Below are 16609 nucleotides of genomic sequence, written 5' to 3' on the forward strand. Positions count from 1 at the left end.
TGAGTTTTGGTGTGCAAGGAATTTTGCTCCCTCCTACTGTAGGATTATTATTGAAATAAACCCAGCTAAAATAGATACGCATGTTTTGGCCTATTCTATGTGTCAGGTCATCATAATTTTTGAATGGCTATTGCCAGGTATGTTTTATACATTTATTTTTCAACACACAGGCATTCATGTTATCTTTATTCACAAAAGTGATTTCAATATTTCCATGACATATTCTACAGCAGGTACCTGGTGTAATTGTCAAAATATAATGTGGTTTTTTGTTTGTTTGGTTGGTTGTTTTATTTTTTTTTTTTTTTTTTTTTGTATAATCAATGTGAAAGGGTCGAACAGAATTTCTTAATACTGTTATTAACATGCATAGTATATAAACAAAAAGAGAATTTGTCAAATTATTCCAACTAGACATAACAGTGGGATTTTTGCCCATTTCCATCTCTTGTTTTGGGAATTCTGTCTTTATTTCCAGAAATCACAAAATTACGTTTCTATCCAGAATGTCAAAGATATGAAGTACAGAGCATTTACATTGTAAATCCTTTATTGTGGTGATTTTAACTCTTTACATGTTAACATCTGTGTCATAAACTAAGAAGTATCATATTTGATGCAAATGGAAGGACATTCTCTTTCCAGTTTATCTAAACAAAATTAGCCAAGTCAAAAAGCATGTGTTTGTAACAGTTATTAATAGAAATAAATTGAGAATTGTGTAAATCTGTTCAATCTTTCCTTTATGTTCTAGAGGAATACATAGAGATTCCCATGGCTTAGGAAAAAATACTTTTAAAAACCTGTTTATTTTGTAGTAGCCTATGAACCTCTGTGCTATAAGAACAAATTAATTGGATATTAAGGGAGTTCAGTCAACATGAGTGTGGCTGATGGATACACAGCAATTCAGGAATTGTCTTTAATTTGGATAAAATATTTGCAGAATCAACAGGAATGAAGATTAGTGCTCATCCCCAGGCAGCTGTTATTTGATGAACTGAAATGTGAGCAGTGGGTCAGATTCAAGTCCTACTTATCCAAGCATAAATCTGAAACACGAATATTTAAAAAACAAACGATACTCAGTATGTGGCAACTGCTTACCAAGGAATCAAAGTGAACAATAAACTATCAGCTGTCATTGTAGGCATTGTTTAATAGTAAAGAGAGAGAAAGCAGTTCATAAATCTAGAGAGATAAAACAGTGCTGCAAAAGCCCTATCCTTGTGTGGGATAGAAGACATCTTCAAAAGATTCATCTAGTGATTTAAAAAAATGTTAGGATGGGAGTAAAGTTTTGGCAAAGGACCTGGGAATCCACAGAAGCAAGAAAGACACATGCTGCTCTAATTTCTTTCTTCTGACAAGACTATGACATTGCTTCATGATGCAGAGAGGACAAGGATTATGAGAGCAATCTTACCATACATTTAAGACAAATGCTGTTACCCCTGCTTATGTGGACTTACTGGAGCTATGCTATACTTTCTGTAGTCTTGGTACATGGTCTTGGGTAAGAAGAAACCTTAACTGCTACCACTAATGTATTTGGCTACCATCACAGCAATATTCTAAGCTACATGTTGGTGGTCATGGTGAGACAAAATTAAATAAACAACAGTAATTTCAAAAGATAATGGCAAATATAAGTATTTTAGATAAAACAGAGTATGATAAAAATGATTAAAAGTATAAATTGAAATATCAGTTTAAAACAGCTTTTTCACATTAATGTGTTTAATATAAAAACAATCATACAAATTATTCAGAATTATTAAAAGTATCCAAGCAACAAAAAGATAAAAGTGAGATCAGATCAGATCTACTTACCAAATTCCTTAGGAACAGTGATAGAGTAAACACAGTTGTGACCAACACTATAATTCTTCGGATAGTTTGGTGATAATACAGTGCCTTCAGAGCCTGTTGACCGGCTTCCACATGGTGCTAGAAAGTGAAGATAATCTGTTTTGAATAATATGCTATTACAGTAAATTTTTTACGCTTATACGTTGGATTAAATTTGTATATCTGTGACGTACCGAGTATGTGCAACTTTCTCATATATCAAAAGAGAAGTGATGGCTTGCTGCAGTTTTACAGATCAATTATTCTTTTTCTTTACCATTTATCAATCATCTTAATAAAATAATGATGTGCTTTCTACCCAGTATGTTATTCTTCACAGCATAGAAAACTATCATTCATTTGTATTGTGCCTTATGCTCTGTTAAAGGAATAGGTTATGCAGCCCTTCCACACACTAGTAAATTCATACTCATGCCAATAGACTCATAATTGAAAATGATGTATAGAACTACTCAAATAAGAAAGTCAGTATTCCTTGACTGAACATAATGTACACCTTATTTCTATCTCAATTACTTATAACATTATATATAAAGTTGTGAGCAAACACTTTATCACACAAACATCATGTTTATTCTACCATTAATATTTTTAATACTTGATAAAATGGCAGATAAATAACAATGCTATTTGCTACAACAGTGTATTTTTCTAAGGTTAACTACAGAAATTAACATTTGGCATTATTCAAAAATGTCAAACAAGAAACAGTGCTTTTTATTCTTTTTCTTCATCAGTTGTTCAGGTGAATTTGTATTAAACAATTGTAAACATTAGTGTTTTCCTATGTACTACTTGCTTCTCATAAACACTCTGAAATTTAGTAGTTTAATCTATTGTCAAGATTATGGCATCTCTTTAGAATATATCTTCTAATACTTAGGACAATAAAACATTTTTAATCAGTTTAATGTTAACATATCTACTTATCAAAATTGTTTCCTCTGTTAAGACATAAGTGACTTTCTAAAATAAGAACTACTCAACGTTTCATTTGCTACACACAAAAAACCCCACTGTTTTTTATGGTTTGTTCTCAAAACATTAATATATTTTCAATTATATTAAATAAGAAAAATATGTTTTTCTTACTTTTGTTTCAGAAGATACGATCTCATTATTTGTCACACTAAACACAAGCTATGTATTAGTGTAGCTAAAAATAACGTATTTTAAGACTACTTTTAGGTAATTCACATAAAATTTATAGTATACCACAAAAAGAACATGTCTTTTAATGCTAGCAACTCAAAGCCACATAGTGCTTTGAGCATGGATTTCTGTAATTCACATTAACAGTGGTTCTTTTCAGTATGGTCTAGCTGCAGAGTCTGACAGACTATGTACCTGGAACGGGAGCAGATGGCACCTATTTCTCCAGTCTGCATGTACACTTTCTAAATTATTTAATGGGCTAACATGAAAGTCATGGTATTTGAAATAGGTCAAACAAAGTATCTTGACTTTTGTTTGTGCGTGTGTGTGTGCATGTGGTAGATGTGCCACATACATTAGAGATTAGCAAATCATTCAGGATCCAGAACAGGACATAGTCTTGGCGATGCTCAGTGCAGCTTTACTGGTAGGAACACACTCTGAGATGCAGAGTAAGCACTAAGACTAACATACATGTACAGAATATTGTTCTTTATTGTTAAATGAACCATCTCAGTGTCTTCCCTCAAACCACCATCATGCAAAATATCAGAAATACATGCTCTCTGTGAAAACTTATTTAGATAATAGAATTATTGGTACTTTTTGCCAAGAGGCAACAGAGTCTTGGATAAGCCTCACATCCAGGAACTTACTTGCCTTGAATTATTCGAAAAAACACAGACAAGAATCTCGTCACTAGCTGAATGTGACAAATATTTTTTTTATGAAAACAGATCTGTTTACCAGCTTGTAAGTACTCAAAATTTTCTATTCCTGATTTTGTTTGAAACAGAAGAGAATATGGAAGAACACAAGCAACAAAAGCACTAAAACTAGAGCAATGTTCGCTAAAAAGCTTATTACTGCTCCCTAATCCTATTTCATTGTTTACTGTTTGCAAGTTGAACAAATAAGTTACTGCAGCAAAGACCAATAATACTGTCCCACTCCAACACCCACGTCATTATTATATTTCTCTAATGTACAGATATACAATAATGTGCAAATTCGAGTAAAACTATGATTCCACTGAAGTCAACACCATTGACAAAAAAAAAAAGGACAGAATTTCATTCTTAATTTTTAATAACATTTTAAGGAATAGCATAAAATATCAATACTTTTAGTTAATAACAATTAATTTCATACTCAGCATGTAGTAGACCATTACTTCTAAAGTCTGGATTTTTTATAACCCAATTCTTTCTTATTCCTAAAGGTTATGCAGGTAAGGAAGATAATTATGATTTTACAAAACTACTAGTATGCTTAAAACAGAGCAAAATTAAAAACAAAACAAAACCAGACTCTTTTAAACAAACATACTTTCCCATAAATTAACTGAACATGCAAAATTTTTCAAACAAAAATCAAATTTACTACAAGTTTTGCAAGTTTTATTTACTTCAGTGAAATATCTTACACTTCAAATTACTGTTATTAGCAGTTGTGTATCTGAAATCAGCAGTGAATTTTGAGTTAATATCCTATCACCACGACATTTTTTCAAATCTTGGAAAAGAGAGAAACTAATTATATTTGTGTTATACACAAGAATTTTAGAAAGTTAGTACATTTTCAAAGTGTTCTTGATTCTCTGAGGTAGAATTTGTATTTAGCAATGTATATGTCTAGCCAAAATATTTCACAGTATTTGAAAGGTAGTATTAACACAGCTGGTATAAAAGTAATCACACAAAATAATTTCATTGCAAATGCACATAGATTCCTAAAAGAGATTAAACCCAGCAATTTTTTGCAAGTTAAAAAAATACTAAATACATTATTGCACTTTTAGAAATCTGATCATTCTCATTGCTACTACAGTCTGATTAAAACAACTTCAGTGTCACTAAAAGGTGAACATAATGCCATTTTGTTTTTACAATTGATATAAATTAAAATGTTTGTATGACACATTGTCTGAAACATCTAAAAGTTTTTCTCAGACATTGAATCCCATGAAAGCAATATACATCTGCACAGGTTATATAGCAGGCACATATCTGGTCACATAAAAGGACAAGAGACACAGTACAAGGCTGGAAGCAGGATTTCCAAAAGGGCTCCTTTAGGTGCAAAGTCTCTAAACAGAGTTGCCTGCAGTCTATGCTACAACATGCTCAGTACTGATTGGATTTAGAGATGAACTATTTGTCACTCTGACACACATAAAGTTTAACTTGCAGCAATAACAAAATACTTGCATTGAGTATTTCGTAGCAATGTCTTTCACTTAGTTCTCATTCTGGACTTTTTCACTCTGCTCTTTCTGAGTTTTCCTTTTCTCTTATGGTCTCTTCCTTTTCCAACTGCTGCTATAATGACTCTTTATTCTCACAAGATTTCATACTCCTGGATCTCCAAAACAAGTAGTATAAAGGAAAGTTGAATCAAGATGTAAGCACACAGCTGACCTTTGCAATCTGAGAAAATGTATAACTTCATAAATCATTAGTTCTTCTAGCAACAAGACTGTCCTCCAACACCTTTCTTAATGTATCAGGAAGGAGGAAGAGTTTTATTTGATATTTTAGTAAACCCATAGATTTCACTGACTATATTTCCTTCCTGATCCTTTAAGAAATGCTTACTTTAAAATGCCAGAAGTTTCAGGAAGAGAACATTCTACCCTGATCATCAGTAAACAGTACTATTTAGAAGTCAAAGTTGGATCCAAGAACAGGAAACCATAGCTACAGTGAATTAAAAACATTAATTTTATTTAAAACAAACAAACAAACAAAAACCCAACCCCAAAACAACCAACCAACCAACAAAAAAACCAACCAAACAAACAAACAAAAAAAACCCACCACATTTTGCCTCTGGAGAGTATCTAGTATTGAGTTGTTTGGTTGGATATAATGCTCCCACTACCACAATGTAACCTATTGACTTTTACTTACACTTATTTCAGTTTTGCAGGTCTCGTTGCCTTTGCTTTAGTTTTACAGTGAAGTTATTTCATTCATTTCCTAATAACTACAAGCTTCAAAGCTGAAAATTTGTGAAAAACAATGTGCCTAATTATTATGCTGTACATTGAGAGACTTACCTACACATTTACAAATGTAAACTGTACCTAACATCAAAAAAATTCAATAAATGTTGATCATTATTTCTCTAAGAATGAAAAAAATACTGCAGAATAAAACAACCAACTAACAAAAAAAAGTTCAAAAGGCAAATAATATTATGGTATTCCACTATTTTTTAATAATGTTTGCTTAGACTCTGGAATACTGCATCATATTATTTATTTCGTTCTACTTTAATTTATTCTCTGACACACAAAAATACTACTCAGTATGCTGTCCTTGTCCTGCTTTCCAGGATCTGGAGTGAACAATAAAAGGAGAAAAAGGTACTTGATTGTGTTAAGTGTGTGATAATAATCAGTATATTGATGTATTTTTCACTGTTTCTTTGAAACATTATCAAGCACTAGTGACAAAATTTACTATTCTGTGTGTGCTGAGTTTATTGTAGTGGTATCTTGTCTTGTAAAATAGCACTCCCTGCAGTCCTTGAAGAAACCCTATCATAACAACATGTCACCCAGTCTTTATCTTAAATTTGTAAGATTTTTTATGCTGTAGATTATCTGTTTTGATCATTAGTATTCATGCAGCTTTGTCAAAGAACTGAATTCTCCCTCTTTATGGAAATGCATTAGTAAACAGAGAATACAGTATAAAATGCATTACCACCATCAGTGACACCTTTTCTCACATTTCAGTATGTGCTTGTTGTAGAAGAAATGTAGATGATCACTGCAGAGAGGAAAAATCACACTATAGAACCACAGATCTCTGTAATCTAAACCTAACTATCGCTGTAAAATAAAATTTTCTATAACTCCAGCAAATATCACAGGGTTAAAAGCTTCTGCCATGTGTTGACTGCTTCTATGTTTTCCATCATGTCTTTGCAGTTTAACCAAAAGAAAGAACCCATGAGGAAATACTTCAGTAAAAGAACTGTAAAGAAGGGACTACATAAGTATGAAAATCAATCTCAGATCTATTCACCGTTCGAAGAATTCAATATTTTTGTTACAAAGTGTCTTTTCTGCAGTTTGAAGCTTTTAATTCCTACTACTGCTTTCAGCTTACCTTCTTTCTAGCTTTTACAGCTAATATCTAATAGAATTCAGTTGTAATTACAGATTACAGTGCCATATTGCACCATCCACTTTTAAACAGCAATCCTTAGTGGAATCAACGAGGAATACTGCTTAAAAATAAATGGTACAACATGGCTTTATGTCATGTAGGTAAAACTGATTATACATCTACAAACACAATAAAAAACTAAGAATAACAGTGCATAAACTCTGACCTCAAAATCCCCTCAGAAATTCAGCAGCTTACTAAGGCAGGGTGTGAATCATTAACAGAAACTGGAGAAATTATGACAATGTTAAAAACAAACAAATAAACAACAAGAAGTTAAACAGAAAAGTTCTTAGGAAATGTAGAAATGCAAAATCAGAAGGAACTATCTAGATATTACAGAAAAACTTAAAGGATCAAACAAGGAATGTGAGTTTCAATACAACATTGATATAGACAAAGACACTTCTAAGCTAGGCTTTCGTATTTTAGGCATAAAAGGTAACATTTCTGCTCCACTCAAGAGTGATAAAGTTTCAGCAGGAATATTACATCAAGTTTTTTGCCATTTAAAAATGAAATGAAATGAAATGAAATGAAATGAAATAAAATAGAATAAAATAAAATAAAATAAAATAAAATAAAATAAAATAAAATAAAATAAAATAAAATAAAATAAATAAATAAATAAATAAATAAAAAAGAAGGTTCTCATATGATCTAGCAGGCACTTCTGAACAATTGATTTAGTTTACTGTGCAAAAGTGAAGAAACAGATCATGGACAGACTGGTCACTTTTTTGTGATAGATTGAGATAAAGATTAGAGAAATTATTTCTTTCTCTCATCCATAAATGACAGGACAGGAAATGACTGCCAACAATTCTAGTAAGATAAATTAATTTTAGATATTGTTATAAATACTTTTGGGAAGTCACTGAATTTTTTGGTGGTTCCTGGAAGAAAATGACATATATATATATCACGATGAGTTAAGTACATCTAAGCGGACATGAGACGATACTTCACTTTTTTATAATTGGCTATTATCTATCTATATTAATTGACTGTAGCATGACAGAGGGGTACATTCCATTTTCTCAGTGCTAGCAATACTAGAACTGCAAACTGAACTGTTATAGTGTGATGGGCTGTTTTATTTTTTCTAGAAGAGGAAGGATAGTATTTCAGGTTGAAAGGCAGAAGTCTTAAAGAAAAAAAAAAGTTTATGAATAAAGAAATATAAAATGGGAGAATCTCCAAAAAGAAATTATTTCCAAAATAAAAAAACTGTAATAAACTTGAATTATAAAAAACTTGGAATTTTTCTGAAAGATGTATAATCAAGAAAATATGACTTATAAGGAGATATACCTTTCTGAATGTATGAGAAGCAGATTTTATACAGTTGAATATATGTTTTTACATTCAGGGGAAATAGTAGAAAGGAGAATAGGTTTAACCTAACATTAAAAAAAAAAAAAAAAGTTTGCTCTCAATTTAATGATAAATGGTTATTAAATATCAAATATATTCTTTTTCTTCTTATGAAGTGTGGTGCATACAGTTTTAAAAATTTCTATATAGTTTTCTTTGATATTGAAATCATGTTTATTAAAATTAGTTTACTAAATTTACTCATTTTTATTAAGTGTGTGGAAAGTCTGAAATGAATTTTCAGATATGAACTGAGAAGTGGCAGAAGGTCAAAATCCTACACATTTTCTGCTGCAGAATGTGATCCCAACTGATGGCTCCTTCATAATATTGGCTGTTATCCAAAATATTGTCTATTTGCAAAATGCAGCTAGCTGGAAATTAGACATATTTCTCTTCCTGTACCAGCTGAGTTAAGCCATGTCAATTTTAGATGGACAGTAGAATGCAGAAACATAAAATCAAAATTCTCTGCTCCTATTTGAATTGTTAAAGTACAAGAGAGAAAATTAAGGCAAATTTGAAAATTGAGAGCCCTACTTTTTATAATAAGAAGTTATATTCTATACAATCTTTTGATTTTTAAATGTCAGGGTAGAGCTACACATCAGGAATTTTTTATTATCAAACCCTGTAGATGTCAAAATATCTAGTAGTTAAGCATAATCAGGTATTAAATAAATATGTTTCATATATTAATAATTTATTGATAAAACTAAAAAAATAAAACAGATTGAAATCAGGCTGAAATTAGATTTGTTGTTAAATCACTGTTCAACAGATGCACTAGCAAATTTTGAATCTTAAACAGCTAAATTGTTGAGAATTATTACTATTAATTATTGGCTTTTCTATTAAAATTCAACAAATATTTTTCTGTAAGGAAAATAATTCAACAGGTGTCTCTGTCGTAAGTTAATTTCCAGTGTGGTATAGTATTCTAGACTCTTAAGTGATGTTTAGTGCACTGATTTCTTCTTCTTAACTTTTGGATGAAGTGTATGTGGCTCACAAAGGTCACACTGAGTGATCACATGGCCTTTCTGCATTAGGCAAGGATTTCTTTCAGTTTAGCTTGCCTCTGGAAAAAGGGATGTAATCTGGGGTGCTTCTGGTTTAGCATTTTCAGACAAGCTGGAGGATGGTGAGGTGCTTCCACTCCTTTTTGTTTCTTAATGCATCAGAGATCTCTTGTTCCAGTTGATAAATGCAGTAGAACCCCGTGAGAGACATTTCCAGGAGCCTGGCTCACTTTGGAAACAATCACTGAATAATGTTGTGGTTTCTTCATTTAAGTAATGTTTTATTTGGTCTTTGCCAATAAAATGGAGTTAGAGTAGCAGGCTCTGAGAACGGAGCCTTCTATTACAAGAAAATGTTGACTAACATATTTTGTGCTAGATTAAAAGTCTTTGCAATGAAACACTCTCTGCTCATAATAAATGGAGGTGGAATTGGTCTTTGCAGTCAGCCTGTGCTTCAGTACATTTTCATTCCTCTGAAAGAGCACATCAGAGTCATAGCTTCCACAGCTGAAAAACAATAACTAAATAAAAAATTAAAAATTCTTTTCAAGTCAACCTTCTGCAGCAAATCTTTGACATTATTTATGGAACTTCTGGAGGAAAACAAAAAATAATTCTAAAACAATTTATCTACTAACGAAATAAATAAATGAAAAATATAATAAAAGAAAATTTGCAGTAGTAGAGGCTTTTGATGTAGACCATTTCAGAGTTTTAGAGGTCTATTTAGACAGCAAGAGGAAAAGAAATGTGTAGAAGTAAAAATAAGTCAGAGATTAACGAAATTTGACACATTTTTACCTACAATAACAGAACTGAGACAGTGAGTCATGAGAAAGTATGAATGAAAGATGGGTTAAGATTTGAAGGTCCCTTCACAAGAAATAATAATCTATTCCACTCAGAAGCTTTTTCTTTTTTTTTTTCTTTTTTTTTTTTTTTTGAGACCATATGGCATCTGTGTTATTTGTTTACTACCTGTGCATTCTTTATGTCTACATTACATATCATTACTTACTTCACTTACTTGGTTTAAGGACAATCATTCCTATTATATTCCTATTATGTGATGAAGAGTGTGATGACTGCTTCTAAGTCATTTGATAGACAATGCAGTTGAGGTCTTACTGAGAATATTTTTTTGTTCCATAACCTTAGTGGACAAGGACACACTTAAAACATAATTTCATTATGTGGAAGAAGAAACCTACAAGATGTGATGATGAAAGTTAAAATTCTGAGTCAATAGGTTACATCGTGGTAATGGGAGTATTATATCCAACCAAACAACTCAATACTAGATACTTTCCAGAGGCAAAACGTGGTGGGGTTTTTTTGTTTGGGTTTTTTTGTTGGTTGGTTGGTTGGTTTGGGGTTGGGTTTTTGTTTGTTTGTTTGTTTTCTTAAATCTAACTATGTTTTTAATTCATTGTAGCTATCGTTTCCTGTTCCTGGATCCATCTTTGATTTCTGAATAGTAAGTTAAAATTCTGAAAGTTAAAACTCTGAGTTTTCTGAAAACTAACTAACTTTATCAGTTCATAAAACGTCATGGTACACCCCAACCAGTATTAATTCTAATAGACACAGTTCTGTGGTTAAAAGGGAAAATAGATTAAAATACAAACAGTAAGAACAGCCATCTCAATTCAATTACTTAAATATCTGAGGTAATTCAAAGTTCACATAGGGTCATTCTCAAACCAGTAACAAATTAAATATGGCAATTCAATAATATAACTGAGAGAAAAAGAAATATATTGAAGCACAAATAATCCAAGCAAACAACAGCAGCAAAGCATTGCTGCTTTTAGATAGGTATCTGTAAAGGGATAAAGTTTAAAAGAAACATATTTCCCCAAAGGATGATTCATCTCATCCCATAGTATTCGGGATAGATACATGCAAGTGCCTGTCTCTCTCAAATGGCAAAAAAATGTCTTTTAAGATTATTGTAGAAAAAGCGACAGGTTCATATTTGTTAATTCCCACTCCAGAGAACTACTAATGAAAACGTTGAAGAAGTACCAGACTGAAAAAGGCACACATGAGAGAGAAAACCAAAAACAATCCCAAATGCTATCCATAAGTATAATCACATTCACGCTGGAAACAAAAAAAGAGTTAATTCATCCCAGAAAGTGAGGAACCAGGATCTAATTCATGAAACACAAGAATGAAAAACAGGATAAGAAACAACTGTTAGAAATAAAATAAATGATAGGCAAAATATTTAGTCTATGGAAAGAACAGTAAATAAGCACAAGTACTGATTAAAAATGTAAAATAAAATGTTAATGCAAGATAAGCCTTTAGAACAAGCAATAAGAAAAAACAAACAAACCATCAAAATCAACAACAAAAATAATTTCTGTAGCAGCCAGTTCTATTACTCTGACATTACCAGTAGTGTCTCTCCTACATTTTGAAAACCAGTATGGCATGTCAGCACATACAAAGGCAATAAAGGCATTTCAACCACTAGTTACAGATTTATATAAGACCAAGAATAGCTGTTTTTGTCAATGGGGCCTCTTAGATAACAGTGAAGCTCAGAATTTCTCCAGTGCTAAAAATCTCAAATTCTTCCTTCTTGGCTGAGCATATTATTTACTTCTTTAATGTGTAGCTACTTTCTGATTGTACTGTATCTTTGTTAATTCTTCAATGATAGATTATAATTAAAGCAAGATTGCAAAAATTAAATTTCTAGTTTCCTATGTTCTATGCATATCCAAAGCTTTGAGTACATGTAAGGAAAGCAAATGTCTAGGACAGCAGATAGCCTATGGAGGTGAGGCAGAAGAAGAAGTAGATGAAAAAGACAGAGGCCATGGTTGAAAATGACACAGTCCTGACAGTTTCTGTTCCAAGTATATAAAGAAATTACAAAACTTAGAAATACTCCAGAGTCACAGTTTTCATCAGAATCCAAAGAACACCTTTCTTTCAGAACTGATTTTGTCAACAGCATTAATGTGATTTTGCAAATGTAAATACACATTTAGATGAACATCCCCTCCATATCTCATATGTCCACATAGATTTTAAATAAAATTTTAAGCTCATCTTCAAATAATTTCTGGAGTACCTAAAACCTTTTACTTAATCTTCCTTTTGTTTTCTGTAACCTTCCTTTTAATCCCTGGTATTTTAAATATAAAGTGAATTCAGTATGTTGCATGTGATAGATTTGCAGTGAACTGTACTGGTTAGAAATCATTTAAAAATTTAGAAAGGACCAACTTCTTTTGAGTCCTGTTAAATCTACTATTTGATATTTTTTTATTAATTTAAGAAAAATAATCACTAGAGACAACATGATTTTTGACCTAGTTGAGGACTGTAATTTTTAGCTTTATAGCTGCAACATCATTCTAAATTCAGTCAGGTTGCTAGACTGAAATGCAGGGGAATATATGTATTACCCATATGAAGAAAAGTTGGAAAATCACTATCCAGTTTAGAGTACAATGAAACATCTTAACAGTTTGTCTACATCTTTAGCTAATAGCCTTCACTTCTGAACATGCCCAGGACCAGCCTATGGAAGTTAAACTGTGCACAGTTAAATATTTAATTATAAGTATATTTGATAAGTCTATTGAAGTGTCGAACTGATACACAAAAAAAATATCTACTTTCTGAAGAAGAGGAATCATAACAGCTTTTTTTGCTAAGATTTTTAAAAATCTTTGAATTTTGTTAATTGAGGCAATCCTCAATCCCTAGGGATGCCACAAGACAAAAACAAAACAAGGTTGCTTATTTTTGTGTGTCTGGAAGACCTTCATATGTTGTTCACTTGTGAATCAACATGTGAACATAATCAGCAACTCAGGGAATCTTATTTGCTGCATTTCAAATCACTGAATTGAAGAAGGCATAAGGTACGGATCTATTTCTCAGCAACAAAAAGATAGATTTAAGGCACTTTGTTTAAGCTATTTTAAGGTATTTTTAATTGCACTTCTCAGGAATCTAAGACTCTTTTTTCTTGTACTAAGGATTCCATTTGAGAATATAAATTTTATTTTTCCTTGAACTCTGAGCTCTGACAAATAAACTCTCCTATATCTGAAGGCAAGAAGCAAACACTACTTTCATGCTATATTTATTTGTTCTAGTGTTAACACTAACTCATCAGAATATGTCTCATGAGCTAAAATGCTCTATGAGGGGAAAAAAAATCTTTAAGTATAATCCTGCTAGAATTTTGCTAATCTGCAAAGGTAATTTTCCTTACTAGTCAAAGTTAATTGACTATCATCACATACCTATACTTAGAGTTATTCCTGCAGTTAACAAAAGTGAAATGGATGCACATTTTAATCCTTAGTCACACTGTATTGAGGATTAATCTTTGTGCAGTTGACTCTAGTTTTGATTATGCAGTAAAATTTTGTGATATCTGTGAATTTTGTCATCTCAATTTTATGTGAAGTTGTATTGGATGGCACAGTTCCCAACACAAATATGCCTGGCATCTTTGTGGTAAGCTTCCTTTATTGCATTTTTTTAAATTAAATAACATAAAACCTACCATCACACCAACAACTTCCAATTCTTACCTTGTAATCTAATATTAATCCTAACACATTGTGTTACATTTCCCTTAAAATATAACCTTTCATTTTGGAAATCTTTCAAAAGTTTTAAAAAATTTAATGATACTGTATCAACTGTTGTTAATTTCATTCATAGGCTTGTTGAGCTCTTAGACTTCCCATTAAGCTCCACATTCTGCTTCAAAAGTTATATTGATTTTACTTCAAAATGTTAACCATACCTCTCTGTTCTTTTTTCTAAACTCTAACAAATTTCTTACTGTGGAAATTGGCCAATTGTTCATCATGGAAGTTTTTTGACACATTCACCATCTTCCATAACTAAACCTTTAGGTCAACATTTGTACTTCAAACACTTCATATCTAGGCTCTTTCAGAACTACACAGAAAAGACTGTCTCACCCTAACAACTTGCTATGTTTCTGTTTATTGATTTTCTTTAACATCTATTCTCTAACTGCTTCCATTTTGACAAAGTTCCTTAGAGCCAAAGGAATGGTTCTCATGCACGATGTCTCTGGTAACCTCAGTAGCATAACAACATTTTGTAACGCAATGAAATGTAACATAATGACATAACATAACCTCATAACAAACATAACATCATGATTTACTTAGCTTGTTTGCAATTACATTTTCTTTAAATATATTTTTGACCTTGAACTCTGCTTAACACTTCAATAGGTTTCCTAATTTTCTCATCTCTGAAAAAAATGTTTTAGAGGTTAGATTAGGTTCCCATGCTGTAAAGTTTTTTCTCAAAATCTCATTGGCCACATTTTCTACCAACCTTATTTTAATATTATTTAATTTTCTGGCATACTTATTTTAATTTATATTAAATTCTTTGAGTATGTTGTTTCACCACCTGTTTTAGTGATACTTTTAGTTTTGCTTCTGATTAGTGAGACTCTGAATTGGTATTTCTACATGACTTCCAGGTCACCAGTAAATAATTTTCACTGTTGTCTTCAAATTCATTTCAATGATCTTCTTCAGTTCAATATAGTTCCCCATAAAAAAAATCAATAATTACTTTTAGGTTTTCTCTCTTCCTTTGCTCCCAGGTTGTCCAATTTGAGTGCATTAAAGGCACTTTGGATACATTCTGAGCACATTATTGTCACATTTAGTCTCATTGAGAAAATCTGCTCTGTTTTAGGCCAGCTGTTTCTCTAGTCACTTGGTACTTTTAATGTTGAAATAAAAAGATGTTAACTGAATCACTAATATTTGAACTGAGGGTAATTAAAATATCACTGTAATGTTCTCTGACCTTCAGTTACTTATATGTGCTCTCAATTGTAACTCTAAATATAGCTTAATATCTGAATATATCTTTTACTAAAAATTAACCCATGAACCAGACAAGTGTATTTCCTAGTGTTCTATATAAGTAAAGCTTTAAACTATCAATTTAGTAATTGATAGAAAAATAGTAAATGAAGTGCAGTACAATAGGGAAGGAAACGTAGCCTAAATTTATAACAACAAAACAACTTCTGCATTAGCTGGAGTACACAAATGTGTGTTAGATAAATTTGTGATGCATTGTATTAACTTCTGTTAGCAGACAGTTACTCTTCAGTATATAAAACCCCATATACAATAAAAAGGTTCCAGTGAATGCCTAAAACCTATAAACAAAATTTTGGTTTGGAAGCTACTGTTCCTTCAAGAGAGTGTGACATCAGAAAAAAAAAAAAAAAAAAAGCAGTTATGCATGCATCTTCTGAATGAAACATCAAGAACCATGAGATCTTAAAAGAGGCGTCTGTCCTCTAATTTGGCCAATGACTTTACCAGGCTAGTCAACATGGATTCATCAAGGGGAAATCATGTTTGACTAACCTGATAGCCTTCTATGTTGGTATGACTGACTGAGTAGATGAGGGGAGAGCAGTGGATGTTGTCTACCTTGACTTCAGCAAGGCTTTTGTCACTGTCTCTCACAACGTTTGCATAGGTAAGCTCAGGAAGTGTGGGGTTGCATGAGTACACTATGAAATGGATTGAGAGCTGGCTGGATGGCAGAGCTGGATGGTTGGAGGCCATAGTTAGTGGGGTTCCCCAGTGGTCAGTGTTTGATCCAGTCCTGTTCAACCTATTCATCAATGACCTGGATGAACAGGCTGAGTGCACCCCCAGCAAGGGTGGTACCATACCAAGCTGGGAGGAAGGGCTGATACACCAGAAGGCTATGCTGCTATCCAGTGAGACCTGGACAGGCTGGAGGATTGGACAGAGAAGAATCTGATGAAATTCAACAAAGGCAAGTGTAGGGTCCTGTACCTGGGGAGGGATAACCCCAGGAACCACTACAGGTCAGCAGCTGACCTGCTGGAAAGGAACATTGTGGAGAAGGACCTGGGAGTTCTGGCTGACAACAAGTTGACCATGAGTCAGCAGTGTGTCCTTGTGGCCAAGAAGG

General features: G+C 32.3%; 1 protein-coding gene across 6 annotated transcripts in view; it reads right to left on the minus strand.

Annotated features, from left to right (window-relative positions):
• CSMD3 (CUB and Sushi multiple domains 3) overlaps nucleotides 1–16609 on the minus strand; it is a 631749-nt gene that overhangs the window by 137913 nt on the left and 477227 nt on the right. For all 6 annotated transcript variants that reach the window (XM_065054280.1, XM_065054281.1, XM_065054284.1 and 3 more), the window contains one exon: nucleotides 1834–1950. In XM_065054280.1, coding sequence (XP_064910352.1) covers nucleotides 1834–1950 — 117 coding nt within the window. The remainder of the gene's footprint in view (nucleotides 1–1833; nucleotides 1951–16609) is intronic.

The sequence above is a fragment of the Columba livia genome, chromosome 2 (genome assembly GCF_036013475.1).
Source record: "Columba livia isolate bColLiv1 breed racing homer chromosome 2, bColLiv1.pat.W.v2, whole genome shotgun sequence".
Classification (NCBI taxonomy): domain Eukaryota; kingdom Metazoa; phylum Chordata; class Aves; order Columbiformes; family Columbidae; genus Columba; species Columba livia.